This window comes from Nothobranchius furzeri, chromosome 12 (assembly GCF_043380555.1).
Source record: "Nothobranchius furzeri strain GRZ-AD chromosome 12, NfurGRZ-RIMD1, whole genome shotgun sequence".
Lineage (NCBI taxonomy): Eukaryota > Metazoa > Chordata > Actinopteri > Cyprinodontiformes > Nothobranchiidae > Nothobranchius > Nothobranchius furzeri.
The window spans coordinates 66,232,774-66,255,916 of record NC_091752.1 but is presented as its reverse complement, the minus strand read 5'-3'; the positions used below and the strand labels follow the sequence as shown (position 1 = coordinate 66,255,916).

Genomic DNA, 23,143 nt, shown 5'->3' with positions numbered 1-23,143 from the left:
ATGATGGCCTGTACAAAGGTTACACACCTTCCACTTGAATGTGCACACGTCCACGCACAGATACCTGCAATTGCATTGCTTAGGTTTTCTTCTAAATTAAACCATTAAAGTTGTTGAAAGGCAAAAATACAAAAAGGTGATATCAAACCATTGGATTTTCATTTCAGTTGAAGGAATTATGAATATTTAAAAGTGGCAAAGCGGTTAAACAAATATGTCACCTTAAACATACCAAAACGGTGAGGAACTAAAAGTATAAATAAAATGCAAAAATTAATATGCATACAGAAACTGACACCCACACCTGTGTAATGACCCAGCTGGTACTGCAACTTGTCCCAAAGTTTTATTATTTGAGTCCAAACCCTACTTCGTCATTAGTATGCATTTGTCTACTTTACACTTTTACAACAAATAACCACATTTGGCTTTACATTGAAATAATAAAAAAATATTTACATTGGAGTAAACAAAAAAAAAATTGAATAAAAACCTCCCAAATGGCATTCCCAACAGATCCTGCCCATTTTTCCTTTAAAAAAGAATTTATAAAGGAATAAGAAACACCTTAAAAATTGCATTTATTTGTTGGCCAAAACGGGCAGCTGTGGTCTCGGGTCAAACATCAGGATGATGAGAATTTCCTGAGGAGCTTCTCTCAAGGTTTGGGAGTGTGTCCACTGAGCATCCACAGTCATATTTTACCTTCCCATCAAAATATTCAAGTTAAAAGAAAAAAAGTGAACTCAAATCAGGCAAAGTAAGACGCTCAGACAAGTTCCATGGCTACATTTTGTCAGAAAGTTGTCACAAAATAGGTGAGGGCAAGTAAGAACCAGCTACTTTACATCGTCTAAAACATCACTTATCCTTTATAAAAATGTCCTCCTAGCAGCCAGTCTTTCATCAACATGGCTCAACTTCATCTACAGGTTCTTGCATCTACCAAGCTGGTATTTTTAAAAACAAATAAAATAAAACTCCAATTCAACGCGTTTTCATGGAAAATAAAAACAGACGACATGAAACCTTTGATAATAAAAACATGCATGACCCTGAATCCTTTTTTTTTTTACTCCTTTTATGCCTTAAGTCCTTCACATTTGCAGAAGTACTGAGGGAATGTTGTGAGGAAAACGTTACGGTCAGGGTGCAGCACTGCCGCTGGCTTTGTGTACTGTGGTGGCTCACAACAGACGGCCCGGGTAAGAATGAACGCTGATATTTTCGTGTATTCTCCAAAATCCTCGAAAAGGTTTAATGTCTTGTTCAAAAATGTTCGGTCCATTAACAAGAAGGTTTTCATTAACCAAAGTAGAAAGGAAAAAAAAAACGAGTATAGCACAAAGTTTTCCTTCAAGCCCTGCAACAACAAACAGATCGTCAGATTTGGTGTCAAACGTTGGAGAATAAAAAGGTGACGCTTCGCCTCACCTGTTTTGTGTTCATGCAGAGCTGAGGAGGCTCACTTCCCCACGTGCTCGAATGGTACGCTGACCTGTAAACACAAAAATGATGAAGAATTACTAAGTAGCACCAACTGCAGTTAATGGAGCATCACTCAAATCCCAAACAATCTGAATGTTTCTCCCACCCTCAAAACGAGACGTCCATGTCGGTGTTTGTAGATGTAAAGGACACGTCTGTGACAGCTGCACTTTCATTAGGTTTGTAGTTAAAACAGGTTTTTTTCTGCATAAATGGCTCGATACACGGGAGGCGGCAAACGACCGCGATCAGTGAAATTCGTCACTGTCGCTTTTATTACCTGACACACGGGAGGCAACCCGCGGCCAGCGGCTAGGCCGTCGACGCGCTCTGTTCCATGGCGAAATTGAATCTTCCGTTGTTTTGATTGGCTGTGTCAGGTTGGAGGGAATTAAGGTTATTTAAGCGGTTTAGAGTTTTAAAAAAAGCGGTAGATATGTTTCACAAGGTGCTGGGACCTCGACCGGGAAAGGGTGGCCTGCCAACTCCGGGTTGGGAGAGAGGTCCTACCTCAAGTGGAGAAGTTTACGTATCTCGGGGTCTTGTTCACAAGTGAGGGTAGGAGGGATCGGGAGATCGACAGGCGGATTGGTTCAGCGTCAGCAGTGATGCTGACGTTGAGCCGATCCAGGCTCTCGATTTACCGGTCGATCTACGTCCCAATCCTCACCTATGGTCATGAGCTTTGGGTAATGACCGAAAGAACGAGATCGCGGATACAAGCGGCCCAAATGAGTTTCCTCCGTAGGGTGGCCGGGCTCAGCCTTAGAGATAGGGTGAGGAGCTCGGACATTCGGGAGGGGCTCGGAGTAGAACCGCTGCTCCTCCGGATCGAAAGGAGTCAGTTGAGGGGGTTTGGGCATCTGGTCAGGAAGCCTCCTGGACGCCTCCCTGGGGAGGTGTTTCGGGCATGTCCTGCCGGCTGGAGGCCCCCGGGTCGACCCAGGACACGATGGAGAGGTTACATCTCCAATCTGGTCCGGGAACGCCTTGGGGTCCTGCCGGAGGAGCTGGTGGAGGTGGCCGGGGAGAGGACGGTCTGGAGCTCCCTAGCTGGGACGCTGCCCCCGCGACCCGGACCCGGATAAGCGGAGGAAGACAACGACAACACAAGGTGCTGCTAGAGTTATGTGAAATCTTACTTCTGATTTTACTATATAAAAAAATAAAAGAGAATGGGTTCATCCCATATTACAAACCAGACAAAGAAATGGAGAATACCATCATTTAATGAGGGACCCATGCCACGGCCTTTTTGTGAATATCTATATTCTTTGGTAGAAATATTGTACAGTTCTGGGAAATCTGTCACAGCATGCATCAACTTCTCCTCTGAGATGTACGGAGCATCCAGTCCGCTCATTGGTCAGTAGTGTTGTCAAAAAAATCGATACCCAGATATAAATCGATACTAAAAGTGGTATCTAAATTAGATATTCCATCCCTGTGGTATCGATATTATGGACTATTATACACAGCCTTCTTCAAGTACACCGACACGCACGACAGCCAGATGCCGTAAAGCAGCCTCCGCCTCCCAGACAAACAGAAGAAGACGCCGCATGGCTACATTGCAATTTCCCACGCGAGTTGTCTCCGATCCAAGTTTTGTCCGCCAAATAAATAAACAAAAACATAAACAGCGAATTTGGGAGGCGCTTCACAGCACAACTTAATTAGCATACCAAGTCCGACACGTAGTTGTATATTCACGCTTATGTGCTTAAAGGAAACTCCCGTTTATTGCAACCCGGACTTAATTTATAGCATGCAGTACGTTTGTTTACTCACGCTGACAACTTTGGTGCTACTTGGATCCCCCGGGGTATTTAGATCCATCGGCGAATCACCGTCTGCGTATATCCATATAACGGGTGCGGACGGGCACCCATGGTGCAGCCTCGAAATAAGACATTATCTGCACCAAAACATCTCCATGTCGAAAGGATTTGTTAGGAATCATTAACGTGATTCCCCTGTTCGTTTGGAGCGGGTCTGGGATTTCTAGGCTTGAACAGACTAGCTGCGGCTAATCTAACCGGCGCTTTTAATGACGTCACTGCCGTGCGCCAATCTGTTTTTATTAAGATTACCGGTAGATGTACCTTTGTCCTACTGTGGAGAAATTCGTTTTCTCCCTTTATTGACCAACAGAGTTGTTCAAAAGTACAGAACAAAACATATGGCATTACATCTTATGACAAAAATGCACCTTAAACAGAGTTTAAGCAGCAAAACATCACTCTGCAAATAGTGTATATATAGTGAGACAATTCATGATTTAAAGTGTTAACTTTCGCCAGTTTTTGTATGCACGTTTTAAAAAATGCTGATACTTGAAAGGTTTAAGCACTTTACACACTTAATTCTTAACATTTAATTTTTGTAACATAAATTGAGGAATGTTATTTTTTGAATAAACTTGTTCGATAAATGGGTGTTTTTAAATAGTATCGAAATCGAGTCTCGAGTTTTTTTTTCAAGTATCGAATCGAGTTTGAAATTTTAGTATCGTGACAACCCTATTGGTTAGTGAATGAAACCTCCGTTGATTGGTCCTCGTCCGAGCGACAGCGATGAAAAGTTGAAAATGTTTCAACTTTCTGGGATCATGTCGCTGGGTCGCCTGTGCACGACACGTGCACGAGCGCAAAATTTCACACGCATATTTTTCGCGTTTTGCTTAGTAGGAGGGAGACCCGCGATTATCGCTTTGTCACGCATGTCTCACTGAAAATGAATGGAGAGGCGATGTCGCCTCCCGTGTGTCGAGCCCATTACTTCGATCTTCTGCATAAAGTTGCTGTAATAACCATTGAGCAACGTTCTCAGAGATGTGCTAGATAATCTGTGTTCATTGCTGTTAAAATTCAAGTAAATGAAAATGTTAAAACAAATCAATGAATTTTAGAGATGCGCCAATAAGACTGACATTTCTCAGTCCATGAACTCACCACAGCTAAGCATCTATTCCTGTTACAGATGAATTTTATTTACTGTCAGATTCAAAATTTTCTAATTATTTTCATTAAAAAAAAAGTTTGTTAATTATAAAGATAAATCAGCTGAAATTGGTATAGTCAGGTCAGAGCTGACAAAAATAAACAACTATATGCTATGCAGACGACGCCCAGGTCTGTCTCATTTCCACCGGACGACCACACTGTCTCTGCACTAGGGCTGTAGCGAAGCCTCGACGAAGTCGACGGCTCGATTCTAAAAATTTGTCGACGTCAGATCCGGAAGTCGACGCACCGCACCCACTTGTTGCATCCCCAGGAGTTTGTAAATAGAAGAGGAATCTGCCTGTTCTTCCTCTAGTTCGCCCTCTTCTCCGCCTTCACTAACATCTCCGCCAAATACCGAAGACCCGGAACAACGTCCGTCCACTACTAGATTATTATCCTGTTTTGCCCCTTCGTCTCCCGGCAACGGACAACAACTTCCGGGGTCAGATGCGCTGCTCCGTCTCTACCGCAGATGTAGAAAATCACCGGGAGCGCTTCTCCCTTCATAAAGGAGCTTCTTTCAGACATGAGGAGAGCTGTTTTGGTGGTAGCAGTCTCTCCTCCGTGCTGGTCTGTTTGCTGCTGGGTGTTTTTGGTTTATTTAAACTTGGTAACTTGAACTTAACGTTGGTAAAGCTACTGTTAGCATCTTCGCTAACAGCTTCTTGCGTTGGGATAAGCTGTTACGTTTTGGTTTAGAGTTCATCTTTTTTGTGGTGCAGATCTCCCTTTTATTACATTTAGAGTGTTGTGGGTTTTCGGTTTAGTGTAAAATACCACCTGAGTTTGGTTTAACCCGTAAGACCACTCGCCTCACGCACATAAGTGACCAAAACAAAGCAGCGTGGAGACACTCCATCTTCTACCACCTCTCAGGCAGCAGCCTGCTCTCCCAAGTTCTACACGTCACCAGAACATAACCAACCAACACAATAAACGCAGTGGTATACAAAATGGAAGGCCTGTAGTGTTTATTCTCTTACAGTAACAATTTATCAATTTTTTTTGAGGAATTTATTTGAGATTTTCTGGTTTTTGTTAATTGTGCAATAGAAAAATAATCATTAGATTAGTTTTCTAAATAGTCATTAGAATAGTCGACTATTCGATAAAATAATCGTCAGAATAATCGTTTTAAAAATAATCGTTTACCCCCAGCCCTACTCTGCACGAATATCAAACTGTCTCTCTGACATATCAAAATGGATGAAATCCCACCATCTCCAACTCAGTCCCTCTAAAACTGAACTACTCGTCATCCCAGCAAAACCATCCATACAACACAATATCTCAATCCAGAATGACTTCCTATCTCTGGCTCCTTCAAAGGCAGTCTGAAATCTGGGTGCTGTGATTGATGAACACCTGACCTTTAAAGATCATGTTGCCTCTGTTGATTGTTTATGCCGCTTTACGCTGTATAACATACGAAAGATCAGACCATACCTAACACAACATGCCACCCAGCTCCTGGTGCAGTCTACTGTCATCTCCCGCCTCGATTACTGCAATGCCCTTCTAACTGGTCTTCCAGCCTGTACTGTGAGACCTCTTCAAATGGTCCAGAACGCAGCGGCGCGTCTGGTCTTCAATCAGCCAAAAAGAGCACACGTCACCCCTCTGTTCATTGAGCTCCACTGGCTACCGCTAGCAGCACGCATCAAATTCAAATTGCTAACACTAGCATACAAAGTCCGAGATGGTACGGCTCCCATCTACCTGAATCCTCTTGCAAAGGCTTACGTCTCGGCCCGGCCGCTCCGGTCATCACAGGATCGTCGTCTAGCAGTGCCTACACCACGCTCAGGACAATCCAGAATCTTCTCATGCATCGTTCCACAAATGTGGAATGACCTTCCAAGCACTACCAGAACAGGGGCTTCCTTTTCAATTTTCAAGAATCTCCTGAAGACCCTGCTCTTCAGAGAGCATCTTCTTAACTAGCGCCTTCCCTGCACCCGTCCCCCTCTCTACCGTCCACTCCTTTGTTCCCTACTCTCCATGACTGATGTCAAGTTGTTGTTATTGTTGTTGTTAGCCTCAAGGGCAACATGCCGATTATCACTTGTAAGTCGCTTTGGACAAAAGCGTCTGCTAAATACATAAACATATGAATCAGAAACTGACATTGGCCCCTCAAAAACAGAATCTGTGCCTCGCTGATAAGCTTGGAACAAAAACATTTTTTAAATGGCATTAAGGGTCTGGGTGATGACTTCAACTCTAAAATCCTGACTGATAAGTTACTATTAAAGTTATTTCTTGTCGATCTGCTGCAGGCTGCCACTAGTGCCGTTTACTCACTTGTGACGTGGAGATCCTCGACTGATCCTGACGGGCTGTGAGATCCGAGGAGGACACGTTGGCGGGAGCCCCACGGTGTAAACGCATGCTCACCTTCCTTTCCCGCTCTGCACGAGAAATTGCACGAGGTGATGTGTTACCTGAAACAAAGAACAAATCTGATATTCAAGGAAACCATTTTAAGCCCTAAAGTATTATTCTGTCATCAGTTATGGTAAAAGAGAATTCCACCGAGGACTCACCAGACTGCTGAACTCGCGATGCTGGGTTAGAGATGGCTTGCTCTGGTCCATTTCTGACCCTGTTTGGGGCTCCTGGGGTGGGACCTGAAGGGAGGCCCCTTGGTGCAGACCCCCTCGGTGCTCCTCCAATCCGTTCGTCCCGCTCGTCTCCTGTTCTCCTCTCACGATCGCCATCCTCAGCAGTCCGACTGGCGCCCTGAAAGATCAGATCGGCCCTGAATCTGGACTCGTCACCACATACTTCTTAAAACCACAGCCAAAAGTTTGAAAGTTGACTTACAAATTTGAGCATATTCCAGTCAAAGACGTAGTCGTAGGAGAATCCCTGTCGGTGGAACAGATTCCTGAAAAGTTGCCGTAGGTAAGAGTAGTCTGGTTTGTCGTCAAAACGCAATGAGCGACAAAAATTCAGGTATGTGGAGAACTCCGCTGGAAGAAAACATAAATATTTAATTTTAGATTGTTTTATGTACACAGCTGTAGCTCAGATGAAGCTAATTACAGTATCTGAATGATTTTAGAGGCCAGTGTTCACCCTGAAGGCACTTACAAGGGTATCCTTTGCAGAGAACTTCGATGGGCGTCGACATTTTCTTTTCGCTGATTCGCTCGTACTTCTGTCTCTTGGTAGCAGCCTTGAGGCCCTGCCAGGGGAGGGAGCCCAGGTTGAAGTACATGAGGACGTAGCCGAGAGACTCCAAGTCGTCACGTCTCGACTGCTCTGTGAACACAAAGGATGGAGTGTTTAAGAAATCTGGTCAGTTTAACATATAAGCACACACCCGCGCACACGTTTGATCCAATTTATCCTTGTGACCAGACACTTGTCCTCAACAGGCTTTCATGAGTAGAAAGACCAGACCAGACAGACAGAAAAGAATCAATCCTAAATCCATTTGGAGTAACTTAATTAAGCTGCAACAAACTGAAGAGATCTGAGCTACGATGCAATTTTCTGCTTTAAAATACATCTAAAAGTCGTCATCAGAGAATGTAGAGACTCTACGTGCTCCGAGGTAAACAATCAGGCAACAGGTGAGTTTTACAGAAAATATCCATCAGTCCTATTCAGCATGATGCAGAAATGGCAGCTGTCAGTGAGCCTGATGGATTAACACAAGTCCACATGCAGAATAAGATCGGTCGTCATTAAGCCCGTCACATTTTATGCCAGCATTGAAAAAAATAATCTCATTATGTTTAGAAGCCGTTTGTCAAATCTCAACAGCGTACACAATTTCAGGCACCAAGTTTTACTGATACCAAGTACAAGTACTTACATTTGCGTGTTGCAGTTAGAGTAACAATCCAGAGTACTAATAAAAGCCCTTGGCCTAAGTGATGATTTGGATCTGTCAGCTGCTTTCTTCACTACCCAATCAGAACTGTACACTGTGTCCTTTAGATCCAAGCCAAACAGGAAATATGATCAACTCCAAAAAGGTTTCCACATCTCTTGGGTAAAAAAAACAAAACAAAAAAAAAAAAAACAACAAGTTCAACTACATTTAAACGACTTTTCACTTCCATTAATCTGACCTGGAGTTCCTGGGAATAAAACTGAACACTAAAACTAAAAGCGAAACACTTGCACCAAAAGTCTCAGCTTACAAAACCAGCCAGGTGTGGGAAAATGACTCACTGCATGTCGTTTTTTTATTTGCTGGTTTATCTGTTGCTCCCTGCTTCTGCAGCGAACCAGAATAAACCAGTTTAATCCCTCAAGTTTAACTCTGCAGCAGCGATTTGTTTAGGGAAATGTCAGTAGTTCTGTTGTGTGGATGTTAGCAAAATGTAGCTAAATAAAAAGTGCTACAGCTTTGAAAGCGAAAAGAAAGGGTCAAGTGTTTATCTAACCCAAACATTGGTACTGTGAGCATTCAGACAGGTCGAAATTTGTGCATTACTTCACAATTACAGATCTGGAAAGAGGTCCGAGACCTTAACAGTAATAAAGCCATCTTGCCACGTTCTGTAGATGGAATCTCTGGACCAGACTATAAAGTCGAGCACCGGAAACAACATTATAATGCTTCATTTAACCGTATTTGCAGTGAACAGACGAATATAACAGAGATAAACAAGAACGAGTGTATTAGTTTTATGGCATCTGAGGTGTATCAGGCAGGTAGAGAGCTCTCGGACAGTAAAGCCTGTTGTCTGGACAGAATACATACTGAACATCTTAAACATGCTAACCTTACCCCGGTTTCACACTGCGAGCAGCAGCGGAACGGAACAGCAGCGGAGCGACTCACTCGCGAACTTCAAAGAGGTCCTTTTCACACCGGGAGAGTCTTGGCCGCGGCACGGCTTCCTCGCTGCGCCTCGCTGTACTCGAGATTCTAAAAGACTTCCGACACCTTCCTCATCGAGAGATCACAACCCCCGCGAGGAATCGCACCGTTGCACTTCTCGAAAGAAACTGGTGGTAAACAAAGCCGTTCGGTCACACGTGCTGACGTAAGTTATAGATCACATCGCAATGTTGCGTTTAATTTTGAAAATAACCGGGGATTTTACACTGAAACCGTGTGGTTTCCTGTCTCGCACTATATGAACTGCGGAAATTGACGTGTCCCAGAAGTGGCTCGTGGAAAAAATAGAACTCGATCCCATCTTTAGCGGCGCGGCATGCCGCTTCTGGGATACGCCTGGAAATTGCCGCGTTGCAGCTGGTCTGAAACACTCCATAGACTATAAGTGGATTTGATTTGAAGCGGTGCGGCTTCGCCGCCGTTCCGTTCCGCTGATGCTTGCAGTGTGAAACCGGGGGTAGGCTATCCCTTCTCCTGGCTATCCGTTTCACCAGCTGTTTGACCCATGGCATTTTGCCGGATGCACCTATGTCTGTCATTTTAGTCCCAGTTATAAGGGAAAAAGCAGGTAGAGTAGGAAGCATGGATAATTACAAGCCCATTGCTCTGGCAAGCATTGTGTCTAAGGTTCTGGAAAAAGTATTGCTCTGTAGGTTAAAGGATTTCACCCATTCTACTGATAACCAATTTGGATTTAAACCAAAACACAGCACGGATCTATGCATATTTTTTTCAAAAGAAATAATCAGAAAGTTTAAAAGAGGTAACTCCTCTGTGCTACTATGCTTTTTTATGAGTCTTAAGCATTTGATCGAGTCAACCATCTAAAGCTATTTATTAAAATGCATCAGCAAGGGGTACCCAAGTACATTCTTAGAATCCTTTTGATCCTACCAATGGGGTGAAGCAAGGTGGGGTTCTCTCGCCTGTGCTTTTCAGTCTGTATACGGATGAACTGTCAGTGAAGTTAAATAATGTCAGAACTGGCTGTATGATTGGTTCAACCCTAGTCAATCATCGTATGTGTGCTGTTGATCTTGTCATTCTGAGTCCTGGTAGTGTGGGGCTTCAGGAACGCTTAGATTTTTGTTCGGAATATGGACTGGATTATGACAATTATAATCCTAGTGTCATCATGACTTGCAGAACAAAGGAAGATAAAGGTTTACAGTTTCCCCAGTTCACATTGTGAGGTAAAACCTTGGCTGCGAGTGGCAAATACAAATATTTGGAGAATTCCATCAATGATGACTTGGCTGATGATGACTATATTGATCGACAATGCCGTGGCATGTACGCACAGGCAAATATGCTGATTCGTAGGTTTAGTGTGTGCTCTAATGTAGTGAAAAAGATACTCTTTAAAAGTATACTGTACTCAGTTATATATGGCACACCTGTGGTCCTGCTACAAACAATCAAGCCTTCGACGACTTCATGTAGCATATAATGATTGTCTTAAGAGTTTTACTAAAGAGACCTCGTTGGGAAAGTGCAAGCCACTTGTTTGTTTCTATGGGGATAAATACATTTCATGCAACTTTAAGGATTCTGATGTATAGGTTTATCTTTTGGCTAAACCAGTGTGAAATATAATCATTAAGTGCCTGACTAATGTCGACAGTAGCACTATTCGTTTTCAGTCAGAATTGTGGCATCGCTGGTATAGCCATCTACTTCGAATAATTTGTATTCGGGGTTTTTTTTCCCTCTCTTATTCGTTGCTATTGTTGTTATAGTGTATTTTGGATCCCGAGTCTGTTAATAAAGTTGATTGATTGATTAAGTGGTGTGGTATCAATTTTGGGCAATATAGTGGCCCTGAAAGCCCTGAAATGAGCGCCGTTCTGGCTGCTCTCGTGACTGCCTGTACCTGTTTTTGTCTACACGTGTGTGTGTTTAACCTTGGTCAGGTTGTGTTTGCGGAGTCAAGTTCCTATGCTCTGGGTCGCTGGAGCACTGGCAATAAAGCTTATTCTGATTCTGATTCAGTGGGAGGAATCTTCCCGAATGCGCTCTGGTTCTGCGACGCGCTCCAAGCCAATCTCCACAACTTCAGCTCGCTGTGTACATATGCGCTGACAGCGAGCTGCGCTGAGCAGCTCAGATGTTCAGATGGGAATCTTTTCTTGAGTGATTTAGCTACATCTGCGATGTGTGTAATGAATAAAATGTCAGGTCGTCTGCATTCGTCGGGGTAATTCTTTCTATTCTTTCTCCGTCAAAATAAACGGTCAAATACGGGAACTATCCGGTCAACACAAGCCCTGCTGTTTTGTTTTCTTGTGAAAATTGTTGGAAAGAGATAAAAATTTAACTTGATTAACACCAGAGCCTGTGCCGTTATCTCCGTGACGGTAAATGAGGGAAAAACAAATTGATCGGATCCTGCACGTCTTTTAACACATTGGTCAGGATTGACGCACTTTGTTTTCATTTAGTTGGTTAAAAAAAAAAGTCAGGCTTGGGCTCGGGTTGGGCCAGAGAATCCTGAAAACCTTTTCGGACCGGGTCGGGCTGGGGCTCCACCCCCTCAGGCCGGGCCGGACACGGGCTCAGATTTTAGGCCCGTGCAGGGCTCTAATCTGAAGCGTTGCTGCCTTTCACAGACACTTTTTCTGCACGTGCTGCAAACAGGATAGCAGTCTTCTATAAACTGTCCCTCGGCATTCTTCAGATTTCCAAAAAATGCCCGTACTTCCCACTTTGTCTTCTTTGAGGGATAATAAATGACCTGAGCGCTGCCGTCTCCTCCTTTGGCCATTATTTCAGCTTTAACTTCAAGAAAGTTCTGGTTGTAAACAACAAAGTGCGCATGTGCCGCCGGCAACTTCAGCAGATGATACGGTGGCTGGTAAGGGTCACCGCGCCTACACCGCAGCCACGGTAATCCACAGAGATAATAGTTTTTTTAAAAACAAGACTGTTATTATTATTGTCAACTTTTTTAACCGGGGTTTACCGCTACACCGGTTACCGTGACAACCCTAATCATGATAAAATAATAAACCAACTAGTGGGACTTTTACTTTATAGCTTTCAGAGGTGGGTTTTGACAACTAGATGTACGAAATGATTGACTGGACAAAAAACATGCTAGACATTCCTTTACTCGTTTAAATGACTGTTTTAGAGCTTGAGCTCCTCAGCCATGTGTTCTTTAGTCAGTCTCACCAATTCCAAGATGTGTGTTGATGGAAGCGTAGCGGGCAGTTCCAGTCAGGTTCTTGTTCTCCCTGTAGGGGATGTGCTGGTGTGTGCGGGCATCGCGGTACTTCTTGGCCAGGCCAAAGTCGATGATGTACACCAGGTTGCCCTTCTTGCCGAGCCCCATTAAAAAGTTATCTGGCTTTACATCTCGATGGATGAAATTCTTGGAGTGGATGTACTCGATGCGACTGATCTGGAGCAGGGTCAAACAACGAACACACATGAAATTAAACAGTACACAGGAAAGACCTCGCTGTCTGTCACTCAGCTGATTTAACTGCCCCAATGACTTGAGCTAATCAACACAGAGGGGCAACAGGACATATGAGGAGAAGGCAGTCAGGACCTACAGCTGAAAAGTGGAGTAAAATCCAGAAGAAGGGGTTGAAACCTTGGCTAAGTTAACACAAAGACCACAGCATGAAGCATCTACATCAACACAGACCAAAGCTGTATCAGCGTCACGGAACACACCAACAAATGAAGCGGACCATTACACGACCTAATCCTTAAGGAGACAGTTGTTTCTAAAACAACGTTCAGGAAGAGAGCAGAGAGATTATTTTTGTGTCTGTTTTTATTGTAAAACAGAAAAAGAACAGTAAAACTGACTGTTACTCTAAAGAGAGGTCTGGGTCATACCATCTGGTCCGCCAGGAGCAGGACGGTCTTTAGGCTGAACTTCCTGGAGCAGAAGTTGAAAAGGTCCTCCAGACTCGGACCGAGCAGCTCCATGACCATGACGTTGTAGTCTCCCTCTGCACCACACCACTTTATTGATGGAATACCCACTAAGCAAAACAAAGTTTTAATAAATGTTAGATATGTAAACCAGTTTGAAAAAGAGCAAATCCTACAAACACGCCTGTGGTGGCATTATCAGGTCCACCGCCCAAGACGGCTTTTGTTTTGAAGGAGTTTGGTGGGATATTTACATCTCCTATCCAGTCAGGACTAAATCTGGAAAATAAATTAAAAAAAATAAAAGACTTCAGAAGAATCAGAAAAGCATTTTCTTACCTCCACCTTGCATCATCTTGTAGAACTTGCTTTCGATGTGCAGCTGTGGGTGTTTGGTTTTCACACATTCTAGCTTGATGGCAACTTCCTCACCAGTGGCAATGTTGGCACCTGGGACACACAGATGAATAATCACAGCTGTAAGAGAAGCATGGCTGATGATGTTTGAAAGTAGGGCTGCACAATATATCGTTAATATATCGTTATCGCGATATCAGCATGCACAATATGCATATCGCAAAGAACAGACTAATGTCGCAATGAATGGTCAGCTCAAATGTTTGCTATACCAATCGCCTGAGTTAGCTTTGTTCTGCTCTTTCTGCTGATTCTGCTTTTCCCGGGATCTACTGATTGTCTTTTCTTGTTCATTTTCTTTTTCAGCACCTCCAAATCTGAGAGCATGGTTCTCAACCGGAAAAGGGTGGCTTGCCAACTCCGGGTTGGGAGAGAGGTCCTACATCAAGTGGAGGAGTTTAAGTATCTCGGGGTCTTGTTCACGAGTGAGGGTAGGAGGGATCGGGAGATCGACAGGCGGATTGGTTCGGCGTCTGCAGTGATTCGGACGCTGAGCCGATCTGTCGTGGGGAAGAGGGAGCTGAGCCAGAAAGCCAGGCTCTCGATTTACCGATCGATCTACGTCCCAATCCTCACCTATGGTCATGAGCTTTGGGTAATGACCGAACGAACGAGATCGCGGATACAAGCGGCCGAAATGAGTTTCCTCCGTAGGGTGGCCGGGCTCAGCCTTAGAGATAGGGTGAAGAGCTCGGACATTAGGGAGGGACTCGGAGTAGAACCGCTGCTCCTCCGGATCGAAAGGAGTCAGTTGAGGTGGTTTGGGCATCTGGTCAGCTCCCTGGGGAGGTGTTTCGGGCATGTCCTGCCGGCAGGAGGCCCCCGGGTCGACCCAGGACACGTTGGAGAGGTTACATCTCCAATCTGGTCTGAGAACGCCTTGGGGTCCTGCCGGAGGAGCTGGTGGAGAGGGACGGTCTGGAGCTCCCTAGTTGGGATGCTGCCCCCGCGACCCGGATAAGCGGAGGAAGACGACGATTTTCTTTTTCCCTTTCCTCACATCTTTTGCTTTTGTCATTTTAATGATTTTTTTTAATTATTTTTGTTCCAGAATTAAGTTTTAATTTTATCGCAAGTAATATTGTCAATGCAATATTAATCACTGTTATCGCATATCACAGGTTTTCCTAATATCGTGCAGCCCTACTTGAAAGTGAGGAGAGTCAAGTTTACTACACAGGTAGTCAGCTTTAGTGAAATGAACAAGTCGCAGAGCTGGGATGAAAAGGGAGACTTGCTACATTTAGGAGGGAGGAACAGTGAGAGAACAGAGCAAACAGAAACTCACCAAGATAAATGTCGCCAAAGGAGCCACTCCCTATTTTTCGCCCCAGTCGGTATTTGTTTCCCACTCTCAACTCCATGGTTACAACAAGGTGTTGCTGTCATCAACAAACAACGCAGATCTAAGAGAAAACAACAAAACCCACCATGGTTTATTATCTTTTATCACATTAAGTAATAAACTGAAACTTAAGAGTGATCTCCTGCATAAATATATTAAAAAAGATTCCCAATGATGCAAAATTAATCTGTAACACTGACCACGTCATTCAATTCAATTCAAATATACTTTATTAATCCCAGAGGGAAATTAGAGAGGATGCATCCTGCTAGATGCTCACAAAACAGCTGTCTGGTCTCCAGAAACCCAAACTGAGATTTGTTGAGTAGCCGAGAGATGGGAGGGCAAAGACTCCCAGTTCAGCAGAATCAGGAACGGGAGGAGTGAGAAATCCAGTAAAATGAGGGCAGACATCAGTTTGCACGTGGAGCTGGACTGAGAAGGAGACTATTGCTGTACGAGTGCATGCACTTGGGTCACACGAGGAAAAGAAATACATTTGGAGCTGAGCTGCATGTGACTGAGTAGGATCATCACTTATTTAGCGCTCGTTCTCACACGCCACATTGAGCAGCCACTGCAAAGACTAAGCTCTGCTGCTCCGGGCTGGCACTGCCAAAGAGACTATTCTGTGAAATTTACTTCAAAGGGCTGCAGAGGAACATTTATTAGATGCTGGTTTACCCAACACTTACTTGGGACTGTCAACAAAATGTACCCTCTGCAGCAACAATGGACCTTTGTCTGGGACCAGGCCCAGAACCCACAGTTGGACTTAGCTTCTACATTAGCTCACAATGCAGATACTGACCCGTCTTCACCAATCGGAGAAAGTTTTTGAAGAAATGGCTGAATCTACGCCCCTTAAAAACAACAAGTTTTGATTCAGCGCTGTGAAACAAGCTCACTTTCGTCTCCAACGTAAGTGAGCAGAAATAATCCTTTTTGTGTCGTCAGCATAAATTCTTGCTCGTGTGGTGCACAACTTCCTTTGAGACTTCCTAAGCAGAATTCATTTCAGATGAAACAGATAAGATGAAGGTCCCAGAACAGAGCTCTACAAAAGTCAAGACACGTTTACCATCTCTTCTACTAAATTAAATTAGAACAACATCACTGCTATCTGCTTGACCCTTTTAGAGTTTGTGCTACAATGGGAAGATTTCTTTAAGTTTATAAATGTTAGGCAAAAGGAATAAACTATACTGTCCTACAAAAAAATATATCAATAAAACACTTTCTTGTTCAGAACTAGGCAAAGCCAATTCTGTTCTTCTCATATTGGTAGAAATGTGGTCAAATAAGATTAGTAGCCCAGAAAAAAGCATTAGGTTGCACATTAATGCTAAAACGAAACAAGCATGTTCATGCAGTTGTGGGTTTATGTGGTTTAAATAACCAACAAGAAAACTGAGTTACAAAGCGTTTAACTCATTCACTGCCAATGACGAGTCGTCATTTGCTTTTTTTTTTTTTACTGTGGGCGTCGGACGAGCCCCCGCACCGTGAGAACAAACATCTCGGCTCTGAAGCCGATCTTCATCCGCATACGTCACATGTCACGTGATCAGGAAGCAGAACATCCATGTGTTAGATCGTTTTGGGACGCTGCTGTTAAAAAAAATAAAAGTGAAGCGCGAAGCGGAAAAGCTTTTGCCAATCACAATTCAACAATGGATTAGGAAAGAACGGATAACGCTCGATACTCGCAGATTTTTCCTGATGTAAGAGGTGAGTCTACGCTTTGTTTTGGTTGTTTTAGCGTCAACATCATCCTAGCGCGCAACGTTCTGTGACTCTTTAAAAAAAAAAAACTGTAAAAACAGTGAGAAACGCTGGCAGCGAAGGGCTTTACCGATCAGGAAACAGCTGCCTGTGAATGAGTTAAAGGTGTGGCTCACTCATTTAATCAATACATCTGCATTAGGGATGACTATTGGTGAAATTCTGGTGATACGATACGAATCACGATGTTATGCAACACATTCAGCCAGATGATATTAGCGATTTTTTTAGACTGAAATTATTGTAGGAAAATTCAATAAACAATCCAAACATGTTTAACATGAGGTATCTGAACCATAACAGAGGAATTTACATTTTAGTGGTGGAAACAAAACCCACTGCACACTGCTGCCAACTAGTGGCCTGTGTTTGAATTGCACCAAAAGATAATAAAACAAATGTTTGCATGTCAATTCTTCCACAAACTCTATACATGGCTTTTGAATATCTATATAATATCGCAAGAAAAATATATAGTGATATATTGCCATTTCAATATTTTCTCACATCTCTAACCTGCAGTGGTCTCTCATAGGAATGAATGCTTTGTAAGTTGTACTCAGGGGAAACAAAGCTCCGGTGCACCAGTTTCAGGAAGTAGGAGTGAGCCGCATCAGACTTGAGCTTCAGACGACAGGAATTGGAGTCTTATTTCCTGATATTCGGACACCCCTCTTCTGATTGGCTAACTGCAACACGACTCTACTACCGACTGCTTTGCAATGTTGATGTTTTATCTCCACAAATAACAAAAGCCTGGAGAAGTTCTGCTATTTGGTGGAGCTGCTAATGCTTATGGTTAGCTTCTACTAGCTTAGACGTTCTCTGCTGTTTCCTGGACGCTAAACCAACAACAGCTTTTCCCGTCGTGAGCCAAGATGGGTGAGTCCATGAATGTTAAGCGACAGTGTGACGTAGATCTGTCAGGATTTTCTAATCCTAGAGTTTCACCGTCTGTTTTCTATCAGAAGCTAATGCAGGAGATCAGTGTAGGAGACTATTTTCATGTTCAGCCTTCATGAAAAACTCAGAGTGACCCGTTATAACCAGAAATTATCATTTAAAAATTATATTTCAGTGTTCCACACCTTCAAATTATCACATTTCTCTCTTTGGTATAAGAGGAGCTAGCCGACTGGTCCTGTTATCCCATGTTCTGCTGCTTTTTTTGAGAAAAGGGTTTTGATTTTGAGACTTCTAATAGTTGCGCAAATTTTCCTTCTGTTTTTACTTCAGTTTTGTTCAAATAAGTGAAAATGACTGTTTATGATTGTACAAATGGACCAACTTAAATGTCAAATCAGCAGCATAAACAAAGAAGGGAATGAACTAACAAAATATAGAATTTACTGACGGTAGCAGAGGAGTCAAGTGTCTGCCTTGTAACTGGAGGGTTGCAGGTTTGAGCCCCCTCTGTCGCAGTCATTGCGTCCCTGAACAACAGACGAAACCTGCGCTGCGTGCTAGTGGTTGTCGGAGTGACCCGTGGTGCCAATGCTTGACAGCATTGCTTCTGTCTGAACTCCCCAGGGCAGCTGTGGCTGCGTTGTAGCTCATCACCAGAAAAACTGATGACCACATTTAAGACATTTTGAAGGAGGCTGAAGATGTTTTAATTCTAAAACTGAAATGATAGGAAGCACCCTACTTATACTATTGGTGATGTCATGTTGTACAAATCTCAAGCTCTTGTTTCAAAGATCTGGAAAGGAAAACAGTTAAAACTACATTTTCCAACCATCTCCTTAAAAGTGATATTCAGGTTTATATCTTATTTGGTCAAGTTACAAGCAGCCACCCAAGTAAGGAGCCACATTGGACTCCAGAGCTGCAGGTTGCACGCCCATCTTTTAGTCATAATGAACTACTCAACCTGAAGAGGACAGGTCAGCCTTGTAGACATGACAGATGCAGGTGAATCTGGGTTAATAAAGAGTTAAGAGTTCATCACACCAAGCATCAGCCTCACGTGAATCCCTGAATCTGGTCGCAGCACAAGGCTAAACAGTGAGTGATTGATTGTTTAGTACAAGGACAGTGACACAAAAAGCTCACCAGCACCCTTGACAAGACTGTGGTTTGTGTGTTCATTCTCACAATCAATCTGATAAAGATCCTGTGGTTTAATGTACGAAGTGAACAGCTTTGAGGCAAATGTGGCGATTCTGAGCCGGCCTATGTAACATGAAGCAAGGGGGAATTAGCCTGTCACACTGCACTCGGGAAAACAACATGTGCTGCTACGGTAGTAATCGTCTACAGCAGAGTGGATTGGTCAACATGGTACAGTACACATCTGTTGGTTAAGGGGACTCCTAATAGTAGCTGCGGAGACATGATGTTCCAAGAAGATATACCACGATCTCACAGAGACGGCATGAAGAGTGAAATTAAACGTTTCAGTGTTTAGAAAGACTTGTGCGTTTGGAGCAGCCATGGGACGGAACCTCTCGGCCAAGCACAAAACACAATTCGCAATCAGTAGAAACTGTTAACGCCTCTCTCAGCTGTCACACAAAAATACTAGTGTGCTACACATTCGATGTTCTGTGCACTGAGCACTCCTCGCTGACGTAAATTATTCTCACGGAAAAGCGGAACTGGATTGACGTGCGTCGTTCGGTTGAAGTAAATAAGAATCTTCCAGCTTAATTTTTAGCAGCAACAAACGAAACAAAAACATTTAAAAAGCTGTTCAATCTACATGCGTTTTTACTTAAACAGATTAACCCAAGTTAGCTGCTACGAGTAAGCTAGGAGATATCTGAACAGTGACGCGTACCGGACTATAAACAGTTTCAATAATAAAATAAAAGCTTTGCTTTTCTACGTTAAATTAAGCCAAGTGTTTTATTTCGTTAACAACCGCGCCCTTTTATATAATAAACTAGCCCATGTAGATTGCCAGTAGTACTACTCGCCCCCTCCCCCCGCTCTCATATAAGCCGTGAATAGGAGACTCCGTCTCGGTCGAACCGAGCCTCTTTTCCCCCTTGGTTTCGCCGGTTCCCAGACCCAACACTCACCCGATATCAGGTTCGTCCGAAAGCTACTGATGTGGAGATTCTGATCAAGTGATTGTCAGTCAGATTGGAAACCGACCAGAGGAGGATGGGAGCGGATTCTGGCAGCTCTCATACCCCCAGCTCTAAGCTCCGACTTCGGTTGCGCTCCCTGTCGACAGTCCCCGAGAAGCTCCAGCTGCACCGACTGCCGTTCTCCACACGAGTATGCCTTTGTCCCCGCCCTCTCTCGTTACTTAACAACGTGCGTGTTCACAGCGTCGATGATGTCACTCTCCTGGATGTCAAGGACGGTGTCATTAAAAGGGAACGTCACATCGAAATATGTTCTCAGCTTCACAATCAGACTATTAATTAAATCCCCCTTTACTTATCGTCATTATTAAAATGATTATTGAGTGGCATAGTATAGCAAGCAAAATTGTGTTGTATTAATTACTTGTGTTTATGTGGAACCAGCCACTGTCAGTTCATTTGGAAGAACTTCATAAATTACCAACTATAACAGTTTCTATTGGACTATTCTCACACAATTTCAATAAGGATTTACATCAGAACAACAACAGTTCAGCAGTCTTCATTCTTCACATTCTTTTTTTGCAAAACAGAGAAAGCTTTTAACCTTTTGGTTTCCTTGACATACTTCTGCAACAGCCAAAGGTGAAAACTATTCTCTCTCTTAAAGGTGCAGTATGTAAGAATATAGTGAGAATTTTACAGTAAGAAAATCCCAGGAGTCTAATGTTTCAGTTATTTTGGAAGGAAGGTTATTCTGAAACCTATTTCATATCCAGCTGGCTGCAGGGATTGTCAGTTTTTCTCCTTTCAAAATAAAGGACGGAGGGACGTGACAATTGTTTACCATCAGTGAGTATGGGGTTGGCGTGTCTCCTGCGATCTAATACTGCAGCGCCAACAATTGTAATTTGACGATGGCCAGCAAAAAGCTCCAGAGTTGTTTAAAGTGGTTGCAAAAACCAAATTTTACCACAGAATGTACTTTTTATTTTATTTCTACATAATGAAAAAATGTAATGGTAGTTCTACAGTGGCGCTGTCTATTGGAGCTGATGTGTAGCAGGCTGCCATCTTGGGTGGGTTCTCATTCACTCTCAGGGCATTTATTTCTAGGAAGGTGTTAACCCAACAAAAATAACAAAAACACGTTTTATTATGCTTTTTCACTAAATCAAACATATGGTATGGCATGATAGTTAAAATATAAACATAATTAAAAAAGTAAAAAAAATTAAATCCCAACAGTTAGGCTAGAAAACTCACATGATCCCTTTTCAATAATGCACCAGTTGCAACACAAACTAGGCATAGTTGCCCCCCGTGTGTTGACTCCAGCTGCGTTTGGAAAGTAAAGAACCCACCCAATATGGTGGCGGTGTTATTACCCTCGCCAGCGCCCAATTCATGTCTATGATCATAAATGGGACCTTTGTGATAAAAAAGGATCCATACATATTTATATAAACACTTGGGGCCCAAGGGCAAGCACTATAACAGATCAAGTGGAACAGAATGCCAGCTCGTATACACTCACCTAAAAGATTTTTAGGAACACCACACTAATACCATGTTTGACCCACTTTCACCTTCAGAACTGCTGTAATTCTACGTGGCATTGATTCAACAAGGTGCTGAAAGCATTCTTTAGAAATGTTGGCCCATATTGATAGGATAGCATCTTGTAGTTTGATGGATATTTATGGGATGCACATCCAGGGCACGAAGCTCCCGTTCCACCACATCCCAAAAATGCTCCATCGGGTTGAGATCTGGTGACTGTGGGGGCCGTTGTAGGACAAATGGTAAAATGGTAAATGTATTTGATACAGCGCCTTCTAGAGTCCTGGGACCCAAGGCGCTTTACAACACAACCAGTCATTCACCCATTCACACACACGTTCACACACTGGTGGGGATGAGCTACGATGTAGCCACAGCTGCCCTGAGGCGCACTGACAGAGGCGAGGCTGCCGAGCACAGGCACCACCGGTCCCTCTGACCACCACCAGCAGGCAACGTGGGTTAAGTATCTTGCCCAAGGACACAACGATAGCGACAGACTGAGCGGAGCTCGAACCTGCAACCTTCAGATTACGGGACAATCACTTAACTCCTGCGCCACCGTCGCCCAGTACAGTGAACTCATTGTCGTGTTCAAGAAACCAATTTGAAATGATTGAGCTTTATGACATGGTGCATTATCCTGCTGGAAGTAGCCATCAGAGGACGGGTACATGGTGGTCATGAAGGGATGGACATGGTCAGAAACAATGCTCAGGTAGCTCGTGGCATTTAAACCATGCCCAGTTGGCACTAAGGGGCCTAAAGTGTGCCAAGAAAACATGCCCCACACCATGACACCACCACCACCAGCCTGCACAGTGGTAACAAGGAATGATGGATCCATGTTCTCATTCTGTTCATGCCAAATTCTGACTCCACCATTTGAACGTCTCAACAGAAATGGAGACTCATCAGACCAAGCAACACTTTTCCAGTCTTCAACCGTCCAATTTTGGTGAGCTGGTGCAAACTGTAGCCTCTTTTTCCTACTTGTAGTGGAGGTGAGTGGTACCCGCTGGAGTCTTGTGCTGTTGCAGCCCATCCGCCTCAAGGTTGTGCGTGTTGTGGCTTCACAAATGCTTTGCTGCGTTCCTCGGTTGTAACGAGGGTTAGGGTCTTCCATCAGCTTGAATCAGTCGGCCCATTCTCCTCCGACCTCTAGCATCAACAAGGCATTTTCACCCACAGGACTACCGCATACTGGATGTTTATCCCTTTTCACACCATTCTTTGTGAACTCTAGAAATGGTTGTGGGTGAAAATCCCAGAAACTGAGCTGATTGTGAAATACTCAGACCAGCCCGTCTGGCACCAACAACCATGCCAAGCTCAAAATAGCTTAAATCACCTTTCTTTCCCATTCTGACCTTCAGTTTGGAGTTCAGGAGACTGTCTTGACCAGGACCACACCCCTAAATGCATTGAAGCAGCTGCCATGTGGCCATGTGATTGGTTGAATAGATAATTGCATTAAGGAGAGGCTGAACAGGTGTTCCTAATAAACCTTTAGGTGAGTGTAGACTGATGTGGGTTTTAAATCTGATTAATTTGTTTATGGTGGGAACCTCTGCTTGTTTCTGTTGTTCCAGCATACAACAACTTTATCCTGAGTAGCACATTTTAATTTGCCTTATTAAAGAGTCAAATAACCAAAAAGACCCCGACTGTGCACCTACACTGTTGACGGGGGGGGGGGGGGGGGGGGGGGGGGGGGGGGGATAAAAAGCACATGGAAAACACA

At 43.6% G+C, this 23,143-nt stretch overlaps 1 protein-coding gene across 1 annotated transcript; it reads right to left on the bottom strand.

Moving 5' to 3' along the window:
* Window positions 1-557: 557 nt before the first annotated feature.
* LOC107376305 (casein kinase I) lies at window positions 558-20,020 on the bottom strand. Its single transcript, XM_015945337.3, has 11 exons — window positions 19,825-20,020; window positions 14,957-15,074; window positions 13,591-13,701; window positions 13,213-13,361; window positions 12,535-12,763; window positions 7,593-7,763; window positions 7,323-7,471; window positions 7,043-7,238; window positions 6,801-6,940; window positions 1,435-1,498; window positions 558-1,363 (listed from the first exon to the last, which is right to left on the bottom strand). Exons 2-10 carry the CDS (start codon window positions 15,030-15,032, stop codon window positions 1,466-1,468), a joined length of 1,254 nt encoding a protein of 417 aa, XP_015800823.1. The 5' UTR covers window positions 15,033-15,074; window positions 19,825-20,020; the 3' UTR covers window positions 558-1,363; window positions 1,435-1,465.
* Between the last annotated feature and the right edge of the window lie 3,123 nt (window positions 20,021-23,143).